General features: G+C 44.0%; 1 protein-coding gene across 1 annotated transcript in view; it reads right to left on the bottom strand.

The window, feature by feature from the left end:
- SPATA1 (spermatogenesis associated 1) overlaps nt 1–18463 on the bottom strand; it is a 35447-nt gene extending 16984 nt beyond the window's left edge. Inside the window, exons 1-5 of the mRNA XM_089684397.1 lie at nt 18247–18463; nt 8614–8720; nt 6824–6941; nt 2230–2283; nt 531–858 (exon numbers count right to left, since the gene is read on the bottom strand). Of these exons, the coding sequence (XP_089540523.1) occupies nt 531–858; nt 2230–2283; nt 6824–6941; nt 8614–8720; nt 18247–18303 (664 nt within the window). The 5' untranslated portion in view covers nt 18304–18463. The remainder of the gene's footprint in view (nt 1–530; nt 859–2229; nt 2284–6823; nt 6942–8613; nt 8721–18246) is intronic.
- Nucleotides 18464–21406: the final 2943 nt, after the last annotated feature.

Here is a 21406-nt window from a genome sequence, read left to right as displayed (position 1 = left end):
TCAGAGTGTGCACTTTCAGCTCATATACAGTATATAACTATAGCTTGAATATGTTTTGGTAAATACTGGAAAAAAAAATAAAATTGTGCCTGTGTCCAAATATATATATGGACCTAACTGTATATATAGACACATACTGGTTTTTGTCTTTTTTAAATAAGTGATCTTGATAATATTCTCTTTTCTTAGCTGCATAAGGTCCTTAGAGAGCTGGAGAAGGAGAAACAACAGTACCCTGTGTGGGGTGACATGTCAGTACAAGTCTGCCCAATGGAGGACAGGTAGGCTGTCCTCCCTGCACAGCCAGAAAACTGACCATGCTGGAATGAATGCACGCTCATGACTAACATGGTTGGTTTGAGATAGGAAAGCAGGAGGACTGGCAGGAACAGCAGGTATTTCACACAAAAGAAGCAATACAAACAGAACCAGATATATTTTCACACAAGTATATGGTACAACAGACACATATCAGGAATGTAAAATGGTGGGGTAACATTTAAGTGCATTGGGGTCCAGTAATGAAATACCTAAGTCGATTGGAGGTAGGACACTGTTTTCAATTTGAACATGGTATTGCATTTGATTGGAGATGGGTACAATCTCCTGACCCTTTTTGTTCCAAATGTAGCTCCTTCTGCCATTATCTTCCTGGGGTAGCTGTGCTGCAGTTACAGTGTTCTGATTAGCTGGCTGCAGTGCTGGTTTATCCCAGGTGGGGGCAGTAACAGTGGTGACTGAGTGATCAGATCCAGAGTATTCCGTGTGATAAGGGTGCTGATCAGAGGTGACAGTTGACCCGTATGTACTGTCCTCATTACTGCCTCCAGGGAGAAGATATAACTCCGGTTCACGTGCCTGTAGAAACAAAACAGATTATGTTTTACTAGCCACACTGTACAGTGAAAATACACAAATAGCTGCCAGTTTTTTTAAAATAGGTTTTAGAGAAACTGTGTTGCTGAGCCAACTCTTCAGTGCTTATTTATATAGGATTCCATACAATTTGCATTTCTGACAACTACTACATGGGGAGCCTGGAAACCATAAGCCTGGATTTTACAGGTTCAGATTTCAGGCTAATCATATAATAGCTACAGGGATTTAGGTAATGGAGCAACCATATGTACAAGATGAATGTCATGATGAAATATAAAGTGGTTGTGAACCCTTAGATATAACCAGTGAAGTGACTGTCCTCAGATGATACACAGAGATGAAAGAAAACCTTCTACATAAGTTGTACCTGTTTATCTACGGTCTTTTCTTCTCTACATCCATTCAAAGTGCAGAACTGATATAGCTTGTCTGAGCTTTCAGAAAGCAGATGGTCTAGAGCTGAAGTTACACTCTACAGAGTTCAGTGAGGAGAGCTCTGAGAGCTGATTGGAGGGGAAGGACACACCCACTTCACACTAAAACACAGGAACAGAGCTAAGGCTGTCAATCACAGGCTGTGTGATGGAGAACCCTCCCCTGTCACCTTTTTATCTCTTGTGTCCTGAAAACCTGTCAGATGTAACTCATGCAGATAGCAGAGAAACAAGGCAGCAGACAGAAATGACACATGCTCTGGATTGAAGTACACACAATAGAGGGATATGCTTTGTTCACATTTCATGTCTGAGGTTTACAACCACTTTATGGTATATATGTAAAAAAAATAATTATTTGTCCAGCAAAACTGCTGATACATTTGTTCTGTGTGAATTGGGCAAAATCTGAGTATTCTCCTATCTCCTCTCCTCTGCGGGTCAAATGTGTTTCATTCATAAAAAAATAAGAGTGATTGAAAAAAAAATACTACATGATGGCCACTAGATGGAGATGAGGATCATACTTTTTTCCCAAGTTCCTCAGCTCCATCTAGTGGCCATAATGGAATATTTTTAAAAATACACTTCAGGTCACTCAGTGGGCAGTGAGTTTAGAGGAAATTTTACCTTCCAGAAAACACAAAGTGAGTGGAATCTCTCCAACAGAGCTAAACTAAACAACTAAAAATTGATAGAAGTTCTAACCTTTTCAACAGGAAACATACGGCTTATGTCTTGTTATGGTGACCACATAGAAAGTGATGAAAAATCTCCACAGTGGGGTCACAAACAATAATAATATCCTTTTAGTAAAACCATCCTCACTCTATGTAAAATACAAAGTTGGTTGGAGCTGGACATTAAAGGCAGGAAACCTATTGCTGATATTTTCTAGGACTCATTGCATACTTACATAAGGTGGAGCAAAAGCTTTCAGTTTCAGTTCCAGTTCTTGCTTTGCCTTTACCTAAAAAGGGATATTAGATGCAATTATAATGATGTGTGGAAGACTACTATTCATATAAACCAGAGGTCTCCAAAGTACAGCCCACCAGCCAAATCTGGCCCACTAAGATGTTTCTTTTCAAGCCTGCAGCTCGAGTTCCACTGACACCAAAGATGGGGCACTATTCCTCCCTACGATACAAGGCACTATTCCTCTTGCTGAGACCAACAATCCTTCCAACAATACCCAACAGTGGGGTATAAATATTCCAGCTGACACTAACAATGAAGCACTAGTTCTTCCACTGACAGCAACAGTGAAGCATAATTCCTTCCACTGACACCGAAGATGCAGCACTATTCCATCCACTGGATGCTGGGGTATTCCCACTAATGCTGGGGTATTTTATACTCCCACTGGCCACAGTCGGGCCCGTTTAAAGTCTAAAGGACAGTAAACTGGCCCTTTGCTTAGAAGGTTTGATGACCCCTGCCTTAGATGATCTCATGCAGCAGACATCCAGCTAAGAGTCTCCAGGCAGAGAAAGTACATTCATTTTTTGGTGAGGATATCCAAGCAAACAGTACTGCTTAGGCGCACATAACATTTCTAAATGATGCCTAGAAGATAGTAAATTTTCATTTGTTTGAATTCAGGTCCTTTAATTTTAGCCTACATGTTACCTATTGTACATATGGCAGCTGCTAAAAGCTTCAGAATACAAATGGACAGGAGAAGGGACTATTGGGGAGCAAGTCAACTTTCCATTGGCTAAAAAAGCGGGAGCTCTACCCGAATGGCTAAAGCCGATGTTATATAGGTGCACCAAAAATAGAGAAGGACCATAGCAATGCCTTCAGCAATCAGAGTAGCAGAAAGGAAAGTTGTGAAATGGCTGTGAGAGTTGTGAAAGCTCATCACCGGGAAGCTGAGCAAATATTTGGCCACAGAACAATAAAATCACATTTCCAGCTGACACTAACAATGAAGCACTAGTCATTCCATTGACAGCAACAGTGAAGCATAATTCCTTCCACTGACACCAAAGATGCAGCACTATTCCATCCACTGACACCAATGATGCAGCACTATTCCTCTCACTAACACCAAAGATGCAGCAGTATTCCTCCTATTGACTCCAAAGAAGGGGCACTATTCTTCCCACTGACACCCAACAATTTTGCACTGTTCTGTCCACTGACACCAACGATGGGGCACTATTCCTTCCATTGACACAAATGGTGAGGTACTATTCCTCCCCACTAACACCAAGAATGGGGCACTATTCCTCCAATACCAACGATGGGGCACTATTCCTCCAATACCAATGATGGGGCACTATTCCTCCAATACCAATGATGGGGCACTATTCCTCCAATACCAAGAATGGAGCACTATTCCTCCAATACCAATGATGGGGCACTATTCCTCCAATACCAATGATAAGGCACTATTCTTCCAATACCAATGATGGGGCACTATTCCTCCAATACCAATGATGGGGCACTATTCCTCCAATACCAATGATGGGGCACTATTCCTCCAATACCAATGATAAGGCACTATTCCTCCAATACCAAGAATGGAGCACTATTCCTCCAATACCAATGATAAGGCACTATTCTTCCAATACCAATGATGGGGCACTATTCCTCTAATACCAATGATGGGGCACTATTCCTCCAATACCAATGATGGGGCACTATTCCTCTAATACCAATGATGGGGCACTATTCCTCCAATACCAATGATGGGGCACTATTCCTCCAATACCAACAATGGGGCACTATTCCTCCGATACCAACGATGGGGCACAATTCCTCCAATACCAACGATGGGGCACTATTCCTCCAATACCAATGATGGGGCACTTTTCCTCCAATACCAATGATGGGGCTATATTCCTCCTCCTACAGGTGCTATGTATTTTTTTTTTACTCTCACTAACCACCAGGCCTTACCCTTGGTTCGCAGTGTTTTCTGCAGCATTTTGCATTTTTCAGAAACGCACTACAGTCCATTTAACATGATTTCCTATGGGACACGTTCACATCTCTGCGTTTTCACCCAGTGTGTTTTTTAGAAAGGGTCAGGGACTTTTATGAACGCAATAAGTTGCATTTTTGGTTCTATAGACTTCAATGGAAACACTGCAGAAAAGCAACAAGAAAAAAAATGCAAAACATGGCAAAAACACATAAAAAACGCATGTGCAAAAACGAAAAAATCAAACACAAACTGCATAGGTGTGAACCTAGCCTAAGACATTGTTGATTCCCACTAATGCTGGGGTATTTTCTACTCCCACTGGCCACAGTCAGGCCCCGTTAAAGTCCAGAGGACAGTAAACTGGCCCTTTGTTTAGGAAGTTTGATGACCCCTGCCTTAGATGATCTCATGCAGCAGACATCCAGCTTGGAGTCTCCAGGCAGAGAAAATACATTCATTTTTTTGGTGAGGATATCCAAGCAAACAGTACTGCTTAGGCACAAATAACATTTCTAAATGATGCCTAGAAGAGAGTAAATTTTCATTTGTTTGAATTCAGGTCCTTTAATTTTAGCCTACATGTTACCTATTGTACATATGGCAGCTGCTAAAAGCTTCAGAATACAAATGGACAGGAGAAGGCGCTATTGGGGAGCAAGTCAACTTACCATTGGCTAAAAAAGCGGGAGCTCTACCTGAATGGCTAAAGCCGATGTTATATAGGTGCACCAAAAATAGAGAAGGACCCTGCGCAATGCCTTCAGCAATCAGAGTAGCAGAAAGGAAAGTTGTGAAATAGCTGTGAGAGTTGTGAAAACTCATCACCGGGAAGCTGAGCAAATATTTGGCCACAGAACAATAAAATCACATTTCCAGGTCCAAGGCCTCCCGCCAGGCACAGCAGTGACGGAGATAAAACCAAGAAAATTAAGACACAATGGAAACTATTAATTTCAGCTTGAAAAAATAATCATTGCAAACCTCCACAAGGATTTGTTTGGAAAATAAACCATTTACAACCTATCAATGCTTATTATGGTACTTTAGCTCACTTACACTTCATGATCAATAACAAAAGTAGATCCAGCCAGACCTGTCATGCTTGTTGTATTCTCCATAGAGGAGCCGTCATGCTTACAAATGGAGAAAGGAAAGGCAAGTATTCAACCTAGACTTTTTTTTAACCACTTCAGTACCAGACACTTTCACCCGCTTCCTGCTCAGGCTCAGATTTCAGCGCTGTCACACTTTGAATGGCAATTACTCGGTCATGCAACACTGTACCTAAATGATATTTTTATCAGATTGATCTTTTGGTGGTATTTCATCGCCAGTGGGTTTTTTATTTTTTGCTATATAAACAAAAAAATACTGAAAATTCTGGGGAAAATCCTTCTTTTTTTTCAGTTTTTAATATACTGTCACCATTTGACTGGTGATCGTAGCTAAAAAACATAAATATATATATATATAATTTATTTATTTATTGTTTTTTACATTTTTTATATACTGTCATCATTATTATTATTAATATACAGTATTTATAAAGCGCCAATAGTTCGCTCAGCGCTGTATATTACAAAGGGGGACAGAACATGTGACAGAACAATACCAATACAATGCAAAACATGAGGGGATTGAGGGCCCTGCTCTTTCGAGCTTACAATCTAGGAATAGTGACTTTGTACTGCTCTGGGGTCTGGGAAAGTGATCAGGATTTTTTTACACTGTGATTGATTGTTACTGTGGTAATTACAGCAATAAGCAATTGGTAAGCCTGTCTAAAGGTTTAATTAATGAAACCTTGTTTACTACTGTGATGCTGTGATTGGCCCTAGTACCATGTGGTTGCTTTGACCAATCACAGAGCTCACACAGTAGTAAACAATGACAGCACATGGTCGCAGCAATCACATGCTACCAGGGCCGCGCACAGAAGCCTGGTACAACAATCTGTGTCTGGTGGACACAGCCCCAGTGACCGCACGAGGCATGAATGAGAGGACATCATATAACATCCACCTCAGATAATAGAGCTCCTGCCCTGCTAAATTATTATAATAGTGGACCTTTCAGTAACTAGTCTGCATGACATTTCTCAATGTACAGCAACACACATGCAGTACATATACAGCTTTTTTTTTTTTTTTCAAAAAAGCAAAACCTTTTATCATTAAAAGGTCATTGTCAGAGAGGCTAATGGAGGCTGCCACCACTAAACTCTCCTTTAAAGTGATGATAAATGATATCCTTATTCTCCAAAAATAATCTATACATGTACAAAGGTCCTGTAATTTAATTTCTGCCTCCTTGTAACATTCTCCGTGAGCTCCCAACCCTTTTCTGCTCACTTTCGATTGTTTGGAATGAGCAGTGCACGTTAGTTGTGGTACACTGCTCTACACACACTACAAATCCCATAGTTCATCCTGGGAATGGACAAGAGATGGTGGCTATGTTCCTACATACAGTGGAACCATGAAGAACAAACACAGCCACCCTCTAACAGGAAGTTGGATCACAGCAGCAAGAAAAACCTTTGTAAAAGAAAACAAATTTAAAAAAAACTTACAACAGCAAGACTGCTTCCAACGCATTTTAAGAACACAAATTTGTCTGTTACAGCATCGTCCCCCAAGAACTCAGCAAGATTCTCTCGTAGGGTCCGCATCCTCATATCAGGGGGTACCCTGAAATAGACACAATTATCTTAAAGCAGTTGTAAACTCCTCATAAAAAAAGAAAAAAAATCCGCCCCCACTCCCCACAGCTTAATGCTATAATGTGCTAGTTAGCACATTATGACAGACTTACCTTTATACAGAGCCCTCCAATGGCTCAATGATGTAACCAGCATCCCCGCCCTAGGTCAAACAGGGAGGCAAGGACAGCGGTCGTGGGACTCCACGGGACAGGAGGAAAGGGACATTTTAGAAGAAGAGGTTTATGCATAATAAGTACTGTATGTATAGACCTCCTCTTCTGAAATGAAAAAAAAAAGTGTTTAGTATCACATTAAGGATTATAACCTTCAGAAAGAGCCTGACATGCCCCCTATGTGACAGTACAAGATCAATACAAGTGTGCTTCATGCAGACAGCCCAATAGTCAGCAGAGCCAGGATTTTGATGACTATGATCTAGTAAGTGCTCGGAGCTGAGCACTTCTGATATCGACCTTAAACACAGCAATCAGTAAATATGAATTCATTGATCTCCTCCTGCCTTTGATTCTGCAGACACCTTGAAATGTGCATAAATCTGTCTTAAAAATACATTTTAACACCGGGGTGCAGACAGTGATGCATGGGTGGGAAGATAATGGGTGGGAAGATAATGGATTTTCATTGAGTAAGCCATCAGAGGTCCAAGATCCCCCACAGCACTTGCCTGGCAGTGTTAGCAGATCAACATGTTACTTTGATGTCTGTCAGGTCTGACCTCCCTCAACTCCTACAACTTTGCTTCTGGGTCCATTCACACCAGCTACATATTTGCAGTAATACACACACATTACCACAATGTGTGGCAACGCATGTTCAGTGAGCTGGTGCAATGCCATTCAGAATGAAATCACTTTCCTTTACCTTCCTCTGAAGGCTTTTTTGTGGTAACGCACATAGTACCACGACACATGTTAAATGTACTGGTGCAATGCACCCCAATGCACTTTCTGATGGATGTGTGTTGCAGCACAACATACATCAGTACGCTGCCAAAAATGGTGCATGTATCCATTTGCAGTATTGCGCACATTACATCAATTTGCAACAATGCAGTAAAAAATACGCCTTCCTCTGAGGGCCTGTTCACACCATGTTTTTGTGGTAATGCAGGTGTTGCGCCAACGCACATCAAATGCGCTGATTCAGTGCAGTACTATTCTTTCTGAATGACACCCTTCCAATGCATTAAGGAACCATTTTTTGACAGTAAGCCAAAGCGCACAACAGTTGTTAGATGTGTTGAGGTGCCATTCAGAATAAATGGTACCAAATTGCACCTGCGCACCCAACATGGTGTGAACAGGCTCTCAGTGAAAGGCAAAATAAAACCCCTTGGCCTTCTGCTGCCAAAGATGAAGCGAAAAAAAAACCTTCTTTATGCCCATAGAGGAATAGGATCAATTTCCAAGCTCCACATATTCGTACATAGGGCAGTCTCTGTGTGTCTCCTGACTTTGGTATTGCAAGGAAAGGCCATCATCACAATCGTTTTGTGTGTTATATGAACAATCTTCCTAAAAATTTCTGAGATCTGGTAATTTGGGTTACTACACTTACAATGTTGTTCTCTCCACAGTGATGATATGAGAAAGACAGGAAGATTTGGTTGAGTTTGGTACATAGCATATTATTCTCACCTTATGAATCCAAGTGAAATGAATCTAGAGATCACATCTATGGTTACTTTATTTAACTTGGGGTTCCAGAGTTCTTCCGGCACAAGATAGACATGAAGCTCAATCAGCTGGAAATGAAGAACATTGACATATTAGAGCCACGTTAGTTCCAATCATTAAAGTGGTTCTAAAGGCTAAAGTATTTTTTGACTTTAATGCATTCTCTGCAACCCCCCTCTGCCCCCTAAACACTTACCTGAGCCAATCTCAGTCCAGCTCTGCTGCTCTCTCTCTCTCTCTACCTCCTCACTGTGTGAGAGCAGCAAGACCCATTGGCTCCCACTGCTGTCAATCAAATCCAGTGATGAGGGAACGGTGGGTGGGTTTGAGTCACAGTATGTGTGTCAATAGACACACACAGGATCGAGCCCACACAGGCGCATCCACAGGGGACCCAAAAATAGAAGGATTGGGGCCGCTCTGCAAAACCAATGTACACAGCAGGTAAGTAAGACATGTTTATTACTTTTTTTTTAAAAGTGAAACTTTATATCACTTTAAACTCGGAGAAGCACACAAATACAACATATGAAGTCACACTTTGAAGGGGAGACCAGTATAAAAAATCTTGGTGTAATTTTGTAGGGACTGTAAAGACTGATCTGTATTTCACTGGTTGCAGATTTGACTGCTTCACCCTGCTTTCTGGAGGGTTCTGGAAAGTAATAGGCTGGGAGAGTCAAATAGGCAGCCTGAAGTTGTATGTGGTCCCAGCCAATCCCTGTTGGAGGGTGCCAAGAGGCTGGCTGGGAAAGTATATAAATAGTTTGAGGCCTACAACAGACAGGTTCTTATCCAGGAGCAGAAAGTCAAAGCCTGAAGGGCTACTGCCCTTCTGGGCAATCCAGCTCTGCTTCTTCAATGCTCATCGAGGCCAAGGTTTTTTTTTTTGTAATTGTGACAGTGAGCTCAAGGAGAAGATCCCCGACTTACTGTCACTAGAGATAGCGGGTCAGGCAGCGGCTGCAGCAATGGGAACATGTTACATGTTCCACAGTAAAAACATGTGGAACATGTAATATGCTTCCAAAGGTGAAGTTATCCTTTAATACATTCTCTGCATGAAGGTAAAAAACGAATACTAGTTTCTCCCCACCCCCTTATTAACACATACCTATATCGATCCTGCAATGTTCCTGGCTGCAGGTCTTCTCTCCCCTCATCCTGGTCTCACAGAACACACTGAGAACATCAGGAGACATTTACTCCCACTGCTGTCAATCATATCTTGAAAGGAGGGAGCAGGGGGCAGGGCCAAGCCGCGCTTTGTGTGTTTATGCATGCACACAGCCTGGTTCAGGAGCAAGCCCGCACAGGTGTCCTCATAGCAAGCGGCTTGCTAAGGGGGCAGACGGAGAAGAGGAGGAGTGGAGAGTGCTGGCGGGGGACCTAAGAGGAGGATGTAAGGGGCTGCTCTGTGCAATACCACTTTTTATTTATTTTAATAAAAAAAAAAACGGGTTTACAATTACTTTAAACACAAAGAATCACAAATAAGGGGGTCATTTTAACTGCTTTCTGTCTGTTAGGGCTCCGGGTATGACCAGAGGTGTGTGGACTGACACAGGGAAACGCAGGCTTCAGATATAGTATAAACAATATAATTTATTTAAGACTAAACAATACATAAACGCAGTGCAAGACTAAACAACAACACAGTGCAAACAAACCAAACCAAAACCCCCAACAGATAACAAAAGAACAATACTAAGCGTAGTCGGGCAGGCCGGGTCGGTAGCAAACGGGCAGGCAAGGTACAAAGGAGCAGGCAGAGCGTAGTCAGACGGGCCGGGTCAGGAACAATCAGGCAGACAAGGTACAAAGGAGCAGACTGGAGAGTGGTCAGGAATAGCAGAGGTCAGGACAGGCAGAGTTCAATCAGAGTCAGGGATCAAGCAGGATCAGGATGCAGGTACAGGGGCTCTTGGGAAACATACACCAAGGCCCTGACTGTGAGTCTGGCCATTCCTTAAATACAACCCCTGCAATCAGCTTCAGGTGTTTGGCTGATTGCAGGGGTGAGTCTCTGATTGCTGAGAGCACCCGCTGGCCAGCCCTGGTACTGCAGCCCACAAGGCAGGTGAGTCCCACCATTATTGGCAAGTCCATTCCTGACACTGTCTATCCAGTCCTGAGATTAACGCAGCTTTACCAAATAGCACAACCCTATCTGGATGGGCAAGAGACCTGATTTTTCTCTGTTGCAACTATGTAACAGGTACAGGTCTTTTCCCTTCCCCAGGCCTCATTCATAAATATACAAGCTAGGTGCAACTGTGATATTTCTGCTGTTGTTTTTGTGCAATTAAACATGGAATTGAGGTTCAGTTACTGATGCCCCTGACGGGCCCTGCATATTTGTACTAGGTTCTCTTCCCAAATTGACGCAAAGCAGCCAGGCACAGAGCAGCACCAACAATCTCACTACTCAAGGACCAGACAGGAGATGTGTTTTGTAGATTTAATGTTTGTTGAACTTGGATGGGGTAGAGGGTCAGCTTTGGGATAACCCACATTTAGCACACAAAGTAGCAGAGGACACTCTCTCCACTGTTACTAGACTCTTCAATGTAAGTCCCTTCTTGACTAGCAATCGGCGGACAGCCACTCAGGACTCCGAGTATAGAGGCAGTACCAAGTCAGCAACACTGGAGCAGGTGCTTAAAGGGTAAAGCATCAACAGTCACTAGGATCTCTGACTCCAATCTCTGACTCCAGTATATAATCACAATATATACTAGGATGCCTCTGTCCAATACCAGCCAGACACTTCTCCTGTGAATCTCCAGGCCAGATCCTCAGTGATCCCCCTTTAAATTGACTGCAGATCCTCAGAAGGTAGGCCCCCCAACTCTCCCTTAGCGGGAACCTCGATGAACTTCTAAAGACTTCAGCTAATCTGCCCAGAAGGGCAGTAGTGCTTCAGGCTGGGTCTTCTCCAAGACAAGAATCTGGTTGTTTCCGGACCCAGATTATTTATAACCCATCAGCCACCTGCTGGGTATTATCTCCCCTAGGGATTGGCGGAGACTACATGAATATTCAGTCCCAGGGTCTGCCTCTTCCAGCTAGACATGTGCGATGTGTTTCGTTCTGAATCGACAGTCAGACAAAATTTCTGTTATTCGGAGATTTTAATTTCCGAAATTACAAAAGTATTGAATTTAAACAAATCCAAAATAAATATTAATGAAACAATGCAATTAATTTGTTTCATTTAGATCTTTGAAGCAACTGAATGAAACAAATGATTCAAATTAATTCAATAATAGATGGTTGTTAAGGAGCGGGGTGGCTGGCTGCCACATCCTTAGCAACCATGACTCATCTGCTGTCAGCAGGATGTCAGTGTAAACAAGAGAATTGCCGGCATATAAAATTTAGAACAAAAAGTGGGGGGGGGGGTCCCCAAATTAATGCCAGGCCCTTTGGGTCTGGTATGGATGTTAGGAGAAACACGCCAAAATGTAAAAAAAAAATGGGATGTGGTCTCCCCCAAAATTCCTAGCAGACTCTTATCTGAGCATGCAACCTGGCAGGTCAGTAAATTGGAGGGTGTACAAAAAAGGTTCTACGCTCCATCCTTCCGAACCATTACACACTGCCATTTTTTTTGTTTTTTGGGTCGGCAGTGGCGTTTGTTGTGATTGACATGTTTTTGTTCTTATTTTGCTTTTTTTTTTAATAAAGGACTTGTCAAAAACTGTGTTTGTTTTTATTTATTTTTTAAACTTTTTTTGGTGAACACAGTTTTTGACAAGTGCTTTATTACAGAAAAAACAAACAAACTAAAACAAAACAAAAAAAAAAACAACCAGCTATTCTTCACAATGAATTTAGGTGGATTCGATATTTTCCTTTCAAATATTTTCCATTGCGAAAAATTGGAATCTAGTCGAAAACAAATAAACAAAACTAAACTAAATGAAATGAAACAAATTTCATTATGAATGCAACAAAACGAAATTAGTAACTTAACTAATCGATCCAAAACTAAACTAAACACATTTTTTTGTTCTGCACATGTCTACTTCCAGCCCACTGCATTCTAGAATCAATGAACTGACAGGGGAAAGTAGCTGAGGGCCAATTCACACTGACGTGCACTAAAAAGTAAAGTAAGAAAAATGCATGTACATTTCCATCCATTTTAACGTGCTAATGTCCATCGACATTTCGATGTCTATTGACCAGGGGCGGACTGACCGTTTGGAAACTCGGGCACTGCCCGAGAGCATGGGGTCAGTAGGGGGCCCCATGAGATGCCCCTGGTACCTTTTTCATAGGCTTTTTTGAGTTTGGGCAAGGACACGGGGCCACATGATCCCCTATTGCCCGGGGGCCCCATGAGTTGTCAGTCCGCCCCTGCTATTGACATACATTTTGACATCCGTTGACATCCATACACAGTGTAATGGTGTGAATAGGAAACATTGAAAATGATTGCTTTTCAGATGTTCTTCTGTTGATTTGCGTTTTACAGCTGCGCGGAGTGTGATTTGGCCCTGAGCCTGCAGCCAGCGAGACCTAGAAAAGCAAAAAATAATCACACATCGCTCCAATGATTACAGAGGAGCTAAAAAAATTTACCTTAAAGCGAGGCTCCACCCAAAAGTGGAAGCTCCACTTATCTGCCTCCTCCCCCCCTCCACTGCCACATTTGGCACCTTCTGGGGGGGAGTGGGTACCTGCTTCTGACAAGTACTTACTCCCACTTCTGGCTCAGTTTGCCACGGCGAATTGAGCCGGAGGTTCAGCTCCCCTGGAAACTCTGTGGCCGTTCACAAAGCTCAGCGCGATTCACGCATGTGCATAGGAAACCGGCTGTGAAGCTGCAAGGCTTCACTGCCGGTTTCCCTTAGTCAAGATGGTGGCGCAAGCACCTGACAGCCGATTGAAGAATTGGCTTGGGGTGAAGACACACTACTGGATCCCTGGATAGGTAAGTGCACTCATATTAAAAGTCAGCAGCTACAGTATTTGTAGCTGCTAACTTGTCTTTTTGGGAAGGGGGGGGCGGGGGCGGGGGCTGGAACTCACGGAGCTTCACCCAAAAGGGGAAATTCCACTTTAAGGCCTGTCCCCCGCTCCCAATTAAGGACTGGCACCTTTGGGGAGGGGAGGGGAGCGGGTACCCAATTTTGACAGGTACCTGCTCCCGCTTGGCTGTGATAGGCTCTAGGCAATTGGAAATGGAAGCTGTCCTCCCCCTCTCCCTCCCTGTAGTCTTCTGTGACACGTGACGTGTCCTAGAAGACTACAAGACCATTCACAAGGTGTAGCGCCACTCATGCATGTGCAGTGGGCACCCAGCTGTGAAGCCACAAGCTGTCACAGCCAGGTGCCCACACTTAAGATGCCGGCACCAGGGAGAGAGGATGGCTGGTGAAACCGGCTGCGGTGAGCATGCCACTGGATCCTCGGATGGGTGAGTGGATGTTTTTTTAAAAGTCAGCAGCTGCAGTTTTTGTAGCTGCTGACTTTTATTTTTTTACATTTTGATTGGCGCTCCCTTCAACCTCTCTAGCAACCTAACCTAGAAGAGATCTACACCGACAATTGAGATGAGCTTGGGTGTTGTCCAAAATGATCTCTAACCTGAACTCTGATCTCCCAATTTTCTGTACTCCAAGGAGCTGTAAACTGGGTAGAGTTACCACCTCATCCCTTTAAAACTGAACACATATTAATTACCCAGGTTCTGTGGCTTATTAAGGTGCCAATTAAATGTGTTCGGGTTTAAAGGGATGAGGTGGCAACCCTAGAATCGGGTCATTCCCCACCCTGCAGCTCAGGGGCAGAGATGAGTTTGGAGGACCCCTGAGCTCATTTCTACTGATGATGTTATTCACATGTCACCTGACTTCTTGATTTCACTCCACTTCAATAATGCATAGGATCACCAACACCAGACTCCAATCATTTGGTTCCCAGAAGGATAGGAACACCTGCACTAAAATTTTGTAAATATGAAACTACTTAAAGGAGAAGTACAGCCAAAGCTCTCTTGGCTGTACTTCTGTGGATCGCAGGAGTGCAGTTCATTCTGCAGTCCTGTGACCCGTTTTCAGCTGATGAGCCGCTGAGAGCGTGAGCCAGCCCCTCTACAGCCCAGCGCTCCATTGAGTGTGTGTGTGTGTGAGGGGGGCACAGCAGACACCGCTCTTTGCTCACAGCAGCAGTGAGAATTCAATGGTCATGTGATCGCTGAGTTCTCACCCTTAGCCCTGGTTCACATCTGTAAGGGCTGTGATTTGCGCAGGCCAGGGGCGAACTGACCAATTGGAAACTCGGCCACTGCCCGAGGGCCCAGGGTCAGTAGGGGGCCCCATGAGATGCCCCTGGTACCTTTTTCATAGGCTTTTTTGAGTTTGGGCAAGGACACAGGGGCCCCATGATCCCCTATTGCACGGGGGCCCCATGAGTTGTCAGTCCGCCCCTGGTGCAGGCACAAGAGCCCATTCATTTGAAAGGACTCCCATGCCCCAGGAAACGCAGGGAAGAAGTCTCTGTACTACTTCAGAAATTGCAGCCTGCACGGGAACCGAGGTTCCCAGTACGGTTGCGATTTCCAGTGCGGGCAGTGTGCCATTAGAATTAAAGGCACCCGCCGATGGGTCCCGCATTCCTCTGTGTAGGTACTTACCACCTAGGTAAGTATCATTTGAAAAAGCAACAAATATGCTTCTCTTTTAATTAACAGAATACCTGGTGATCCTGCCATGTACTCTAGGTGCTTGTTCAAACACTTCCTGTCCTCTCTCATGCCTCCCTGATGAAGACTATCAATGGTGCTGACAAAAATCATCACCATGAAGAAGCCCATCCTGAGTTGGGCAATAATCTGGAGTATGTATGTGCAGACAGAAAGACTGAAAGAGGCTGGAGGAGATTGGCAGTGCTCAGATGAGCCGTATTTCACATTAATAAAAAAAATAGCAACTGTTTCTGATAAGCAAACTAAATGTCATTCAGTTAGGTTTAGATCTAATTTAAAGTGACACTAAACTATGTCCTTATTATCCAGAAATAATCCACACACATCCACTACTTAATGGCCCTGTAATCTATTTTTCATTAAATTGTTTCTTGCTGTGTTTTTCTGCCTCCATGTAACGTTCTCCGTGAGCTCCCATGCCTCTCCTTTTTCCCTTTATTTCCCTTTATACAAGCTATATACATTAATTGTGGTCATGTGCACTGGTCTATGTCCGTTTTTCATCTGTCCGTTTACTGATTAAAAACGGACGGCCATGTATTTCTATGGACTAGCGGATGTAAAACCCTATTTTTCTTCCATTAAAAGGAAAACGAAACGGACGAAAAATGGATGTAAATGGACAAAAAGGGATGTAAATGGACGAAAACGGATAAAAAACCTGAAGAAAACGGATGTAAACTGACAAAAACCGGATGAAACACGGATGTAAATGGCTGAAAAATGGATGAAAAAACAGATGAAAAACAGATGTTAACTGACAAAAATATGGATGTAAATGGATGTAAATGTAAAAACACGGATGTAAATGGATGTAAACGGTTGAAAAACAGATGTAAGTGGATAAAAATGGATGTAAACGCATGAAAAACGGATGTAAACTGATGTGAACTGATCTGTTTTTTCTTGGAAAAAACGTGACTGAACTGATGAAAAAAAAGAAACACCCGTGTGAAAGGGGCCTTAAGCTGTCCTCCCTCTGGTTTCACCTGGTGATCTGGCCAGTAACACACCTGTAATAGAGTGCCGCCATTCTAAATGAAGGTGAATAAGAGGCACAGCAGACAGCAGCCTTGCCAGTCTGTGGGGTAGGGGAGTGATGAAAATGCCGGGGTGTGCTGGAAGGTCTAATATTGCTGGCTACTAGGGAATCTCTTGTCACTGGAGTGGATCAATTTTTTAATGGTGGTTTATTGTTGCTGGAAAGGTCTCTTGTTGCTGGAGGGGGATCTATTGTTGCTCTGGATCAATTATTGCTGTATAGGATCTACTGTTAAGGCAGAGGTCTATTGTTGCTGGCTGCTGGAGGGTCTACTGATGCTGGCTGCTGGGAGATCTCTTGTTGCTACTGGGGGTCCAATGTTGCTGGGGTGGTATTTTGTTGCAGGCGTCCATTGTTGCTGGACTTAAGATGCCGGCACCAGGGAGAGAGGATGGCTGCTGAAACTGGCTGCTGCTGGCTGCAGGGGAACCATTTACTGCTTTTCTTGGTATTGTTAACAAATTCTAAATTACTTATCACCAAAAAATGACACTTGCCCCTGTATTCTTGAAAAAGAGTGGTACTGGGAGACGGGTAGGGGGTGGAACCAAGGAACAGTGCTCGGAGGTGGGTAGGGGTGGAGACAAGGGACAGTGCTCGGAGGTGGGTAGGGGTGGAGACAAGGGACGGTGCTCGGAGGTGGGTAGAGGTGGAGACAAGGGGATGGTGCTCAGAGGTGGGTAGGGGTGGAGACAAGGGATGGTGCTCAGAGGTGGGTAGGGTTGGAGACAAGGGATGATGCTCAGAGGTGTGTAGAGGTGGAGACAAGGGACGGTGCTCGGAGGTGTGTAGAGGTGGAGACAAGGGACGGTGCTCGGAGGTGGGTAGGGGTGGAGACAAGGGATGGTGCTCGGAGGTGGGTAGGGGTGGAGACAAGGGACAGTGCTCAGAGGTGGGTAGGGTTGGAGACAAGGGGATGGTGCTCAGAGGTGTGTAGAGGTGGAGACAAGGGACGGTGCTCGGAGGTGGGTAAGGGGTGGACAAAAGAATTGACTCAGAAGTCGGGAGTTCCTGCACCTATTCTCTGAGAAAAAAAGCCCTGAATAAATATATAAGCGGATACAATAACAAATTAAAGCCAAACTCAAGATCACACTTTATAAGCAGTTACAGAAAACATTTGTTTCCTTTTGAGATAAAGGTTTTCAATTAATAAATAAAAGCTGATCATTTTAAGCACCCCTGTCAACGTTAAATATTTAGTCTCATCTCTGTAACTGATACACTCTGCTGGAGAGCTTGTGCTTTTGAAAAACAACAGACTTTCTGGCTGGAGACAGGAAGCCTACAGTTCACACCTATGCAGTTTTGCTTTTTATCCGTTTTGCAGTTTTGCACTTTGTTCAGCTTTTTTTTTTGCTGGGCAGAATAAAAATGCAAACGAGGCAAAAACGCACTACCATGCATTTCAGCAGATTCTCCATTGAACTGTATTGTAGCAAAAATGCTGCTTTTTGCTTTTAAAAAAGTCCCTGACCCTTTCCAAAAACGCAGCAGCTCAAAAAAGCATAGATGTGAACATGTTCCATAGGACACCATGTTAAATGGACTATAGTACGTTCCTGCAAAAAGCACTAAAAAACGCATTGGTGTGAACAGAGCCTTAAAAAGAAAATGAATGCAGCCATCACATCTAAGAATTGGGAAGGTGCATTATAATAAATGTTTGCTTTTGGGTTTAATATCGCTTTAAGTTAAATGTAAATCTGTAAGCTCCTATCTGATAACAAACAGCACCAAGTGGAACGTTGGAAATTTTCATACAACATATATTCCATACATTGATACAAACGCGGTCAATGAAACGTTTAGCCGATGGAAGGTGTGCACTCACCCCCGCTGTAGACGGCCTGGTCTGACTCATGGGAGTTTGAACTTGGTAGCTGTCCATGGTGAAGGAAATCCTGGGGCATCTCTTTGCATCCCGATAGAAGTCGATTACCGAATCGAAAACTTTTTATTCCAGGGTCTGAAGGGAACAGGTTCCATGCAGGGATGTAGTATTGAGCGCTTTCACTCTTCACTGTATGTCCCATTCAGCTGAGCGTAGGTCCTGACACACCTTAAATACACACACATTGTCAGGAATGGGACTTCATTGCATCACATCTAGATAAGCTTTGTTTTGTTGTGTGTGTTACAATTAGCAGAGCTGACTTGGTAGTCAAGACATGGCTTTGTCCGGTTACTGGGAAGCTGCAATCTCCTAATCAGGGATTTGTCAATAGAAGGTTCATTGATTCATAGATCATTCCTACAGAAAGTGTGTTAAAGATGATCATCCGTTTACATCCATTAATGTCCGCATCCGTTTATCACCTCTCGACCACCCTATAGCAGATATACTGCTACAGGGTGGCAGGGGTGCGCAAAAAGCAATTATATATATATATATATATATATATACCGTATTTTTCGCTCCATAAGACGCACCTGACCATAAGACGCACCTAGGTTTTAGAGGCAGAAAACAGGAAAAAAATTTCTGAACTAATGGACTGCAGACATAGTACAGGAGATGACCAGAGACTGCGGACAGCACAGGGATGACCAGAGACTGCGGACAGCACAGGGATGACCAGAGACTGCGGACAGCACAGGGATTACCGGAGACTGAGGACAGCACGGGGATGACCAGAGACTGCGGACAGCACAGGGATGACCAGAGACTGCGGACAGCACAGGGATGACCAGAGACTGCGGACAGCACAGGGATGACCAGAGACTGCGGACAGTACAGGAGATGACTGCTGACCTTTGGGGAGGGGGGGGGGAGCGGGTACCTGAATTTGACAGGTACCCTCTCTTACTTCCGCGGAGTTGTTCTTTGATCTTATCTGTTCCTCTATCCAGCCGCGCGCTGTCTTCCCGGCTTCTGTAGTGTGGGCGCTCGGCATGACACCCGGGTGCCCAGTGCACATGAGCGAGAAGCCCTTGCGCTTTGTGATTGGTCCGGCGGCTTCTGGGATCTGTCATGTGTCCCAGGTACCGCCTTACCATTCACAAAAAGCACCGCTTCTTGCGCATGCGCACTTGGCACCCGGCTGTCATGCCCAGTGCCCACACTACAGAAGCCGGAAGACAGCGCGCCGCTGGACAGAGGAACAGGTAAGGTCAAAGAACAACTCCGCGGAAGTAAGAGAGGGTACCTGTCAAATTCAGGTACCCGCTCCCCCCCTCCCCAAAGGTCAGCCATCATCTCCATAAGGTCCCGCTGCAGAGCTGAGCGGCCGGCCCGGTATTCTGACACGGCGGCGGTGGAAATACCGGACCAGCCGCTCCATATTCGCTCCATAAGACACACTGACATTTTCCCCCCTTTTTTGGACACACATCCAATTTTGTATTTCCGGGTAGGGGGCGTGCGCCCTACCCGTGCCACCATTTGCGTCAGCAGCTGTCAATCATCTCCGACAGGGAGGACTGCTTTGTTTACTAACAGTCCTCCTCTCTGTCGGCTCAGGCACACTGCCCTGGATGGCCGTGCGTGTGGGGTGGAGGAACTTGACTGTCCTGCACAGAGTCCTGACCTCAACCCCATAGAACACCTTTGGGATGAATTAGAGCGGAGACTGTGAACCAGGCCTTCTCGTCCGACATCAGTGCCTGACCTCACAAATGTGCTTCTGGAAGAATGGTCAAACCTTCCCATAGACACCCTCCTAAACCTTGTGGACGGCCTTCCCAGAAGAGTTGAAGCTGTTATAGCTGCAAAGGACGGGGCCAACTCAATATTGAACCCTACGGACTAAGGCTGGCCATACACTATACAATTTTCTTGAGAATTTTGCTTTAGATTTACCAAAAATCATATAATATGAGGTCAAACCCAAACAACACTTTCAGTTGTATCCAATAAAGCAGGCCGTACACTACATAGTTGAAGGTAAATCTAAAGGAAATTGGGCAGAAATTGGACAGAAAATTGTATAGTGTATGGCCAGCCTAAGACTGGAATGCCATTAAAGTTAATGTGCGTGGAAAGGCAAGCGGCCCAATAGTTTTGGCAATATAGTGTGTATAATGTTTGGGGGGGGGGGTGTTCTAAGTAATTTTCTAGCAAAAAATACTGTTTTTTACATGTAAACAAAAAGGGCCAGAAAATGCCTGGTCTTCAAGTGGATATTCGCTTTTTTTTTTTTAGGGCAAAACATGATTACTCTGTGTGACCTTATACATGCAGTCTTTGCGTTTTTTTATTTTCTTACAAATGACCTCTCAGGACAGAAGATGTGCTGTTTTGGAAGAAGAAATAATCTGTTATTTTGTAGCTGTCATCTCCTCCTCCTGATTTATGCCGTGCGCTCACACTATGTATTCATTCCTCTGTTGTCTATATGTACACAGAAACTGTATCTCCAATGTGTACACATCGCTGGCTTGTTTACTAACATGTTACAAGGTCTTCTTTAGAACTTCAAAAACTGAGTTCTATATTTTAAGAAAAATCCTTTTTCCATACTTATAAAACAAAAGCTCGGCCTTTTGTTCGGGAACAGAAGACGTCTACAATTGAAGAGCCAATTAGCTGCTCATTATATTGAAAAATTAATGGGTGGCGGTGGGAATTCGATACCATATTCTATTCAGACACTCCTGACAGGTGGCTAATGTCATCCCGGACATGTCAGCTCAGTGTGCGCCATTTCATCGTTTTAAAGCAACACTCCACTTGTAAAGGAAGAATACAGAGGTGGTCATTTTTTTTTAAAAAAGGAAAAAAGTGCTTTGCAGCATATCAGATTAATTCTCAACTAATTTATGTGACACTAAATTCTGGTTTAAAAAAGTCTATTCAGGAATGTATACCACCACAAATACCACCCTACCCATGCCCTTCGCTCCTCACAGGACCTCCTACTCTGTAGCTCCCTGGTCTCCACCTCCCACGCCAGACTGCAGGACTTCTCCAGGACTTCCCCCATCCTCTGGAACTCCCTACCCCAATCCTTCAGACTGTCACCTACCCTTCTCACCTTCAGGCGCATTCTGAA

Source organism: Staurois parvus, unplaced genomic scaffold, assembly GCF_062004578.1.
Source record: "Staurois parvus isolate SC_StPar_1 unplaced genomic scaffold, SC_StPar_1.0 ptg000347l, whole genome shotgun sequence".
In the NCBI taxonomy this organism is placed as follows: Eukaryota; Metazoa; Chordata; class Amphibia; order Anura; family Ranidae; genus Staurois; species Staurois parvus.
The sequence above is the reverse complement of the archived record's forward strand: the minus strand, read 5'-3'. Positions and strand labels throughout refer to the sequence as shown.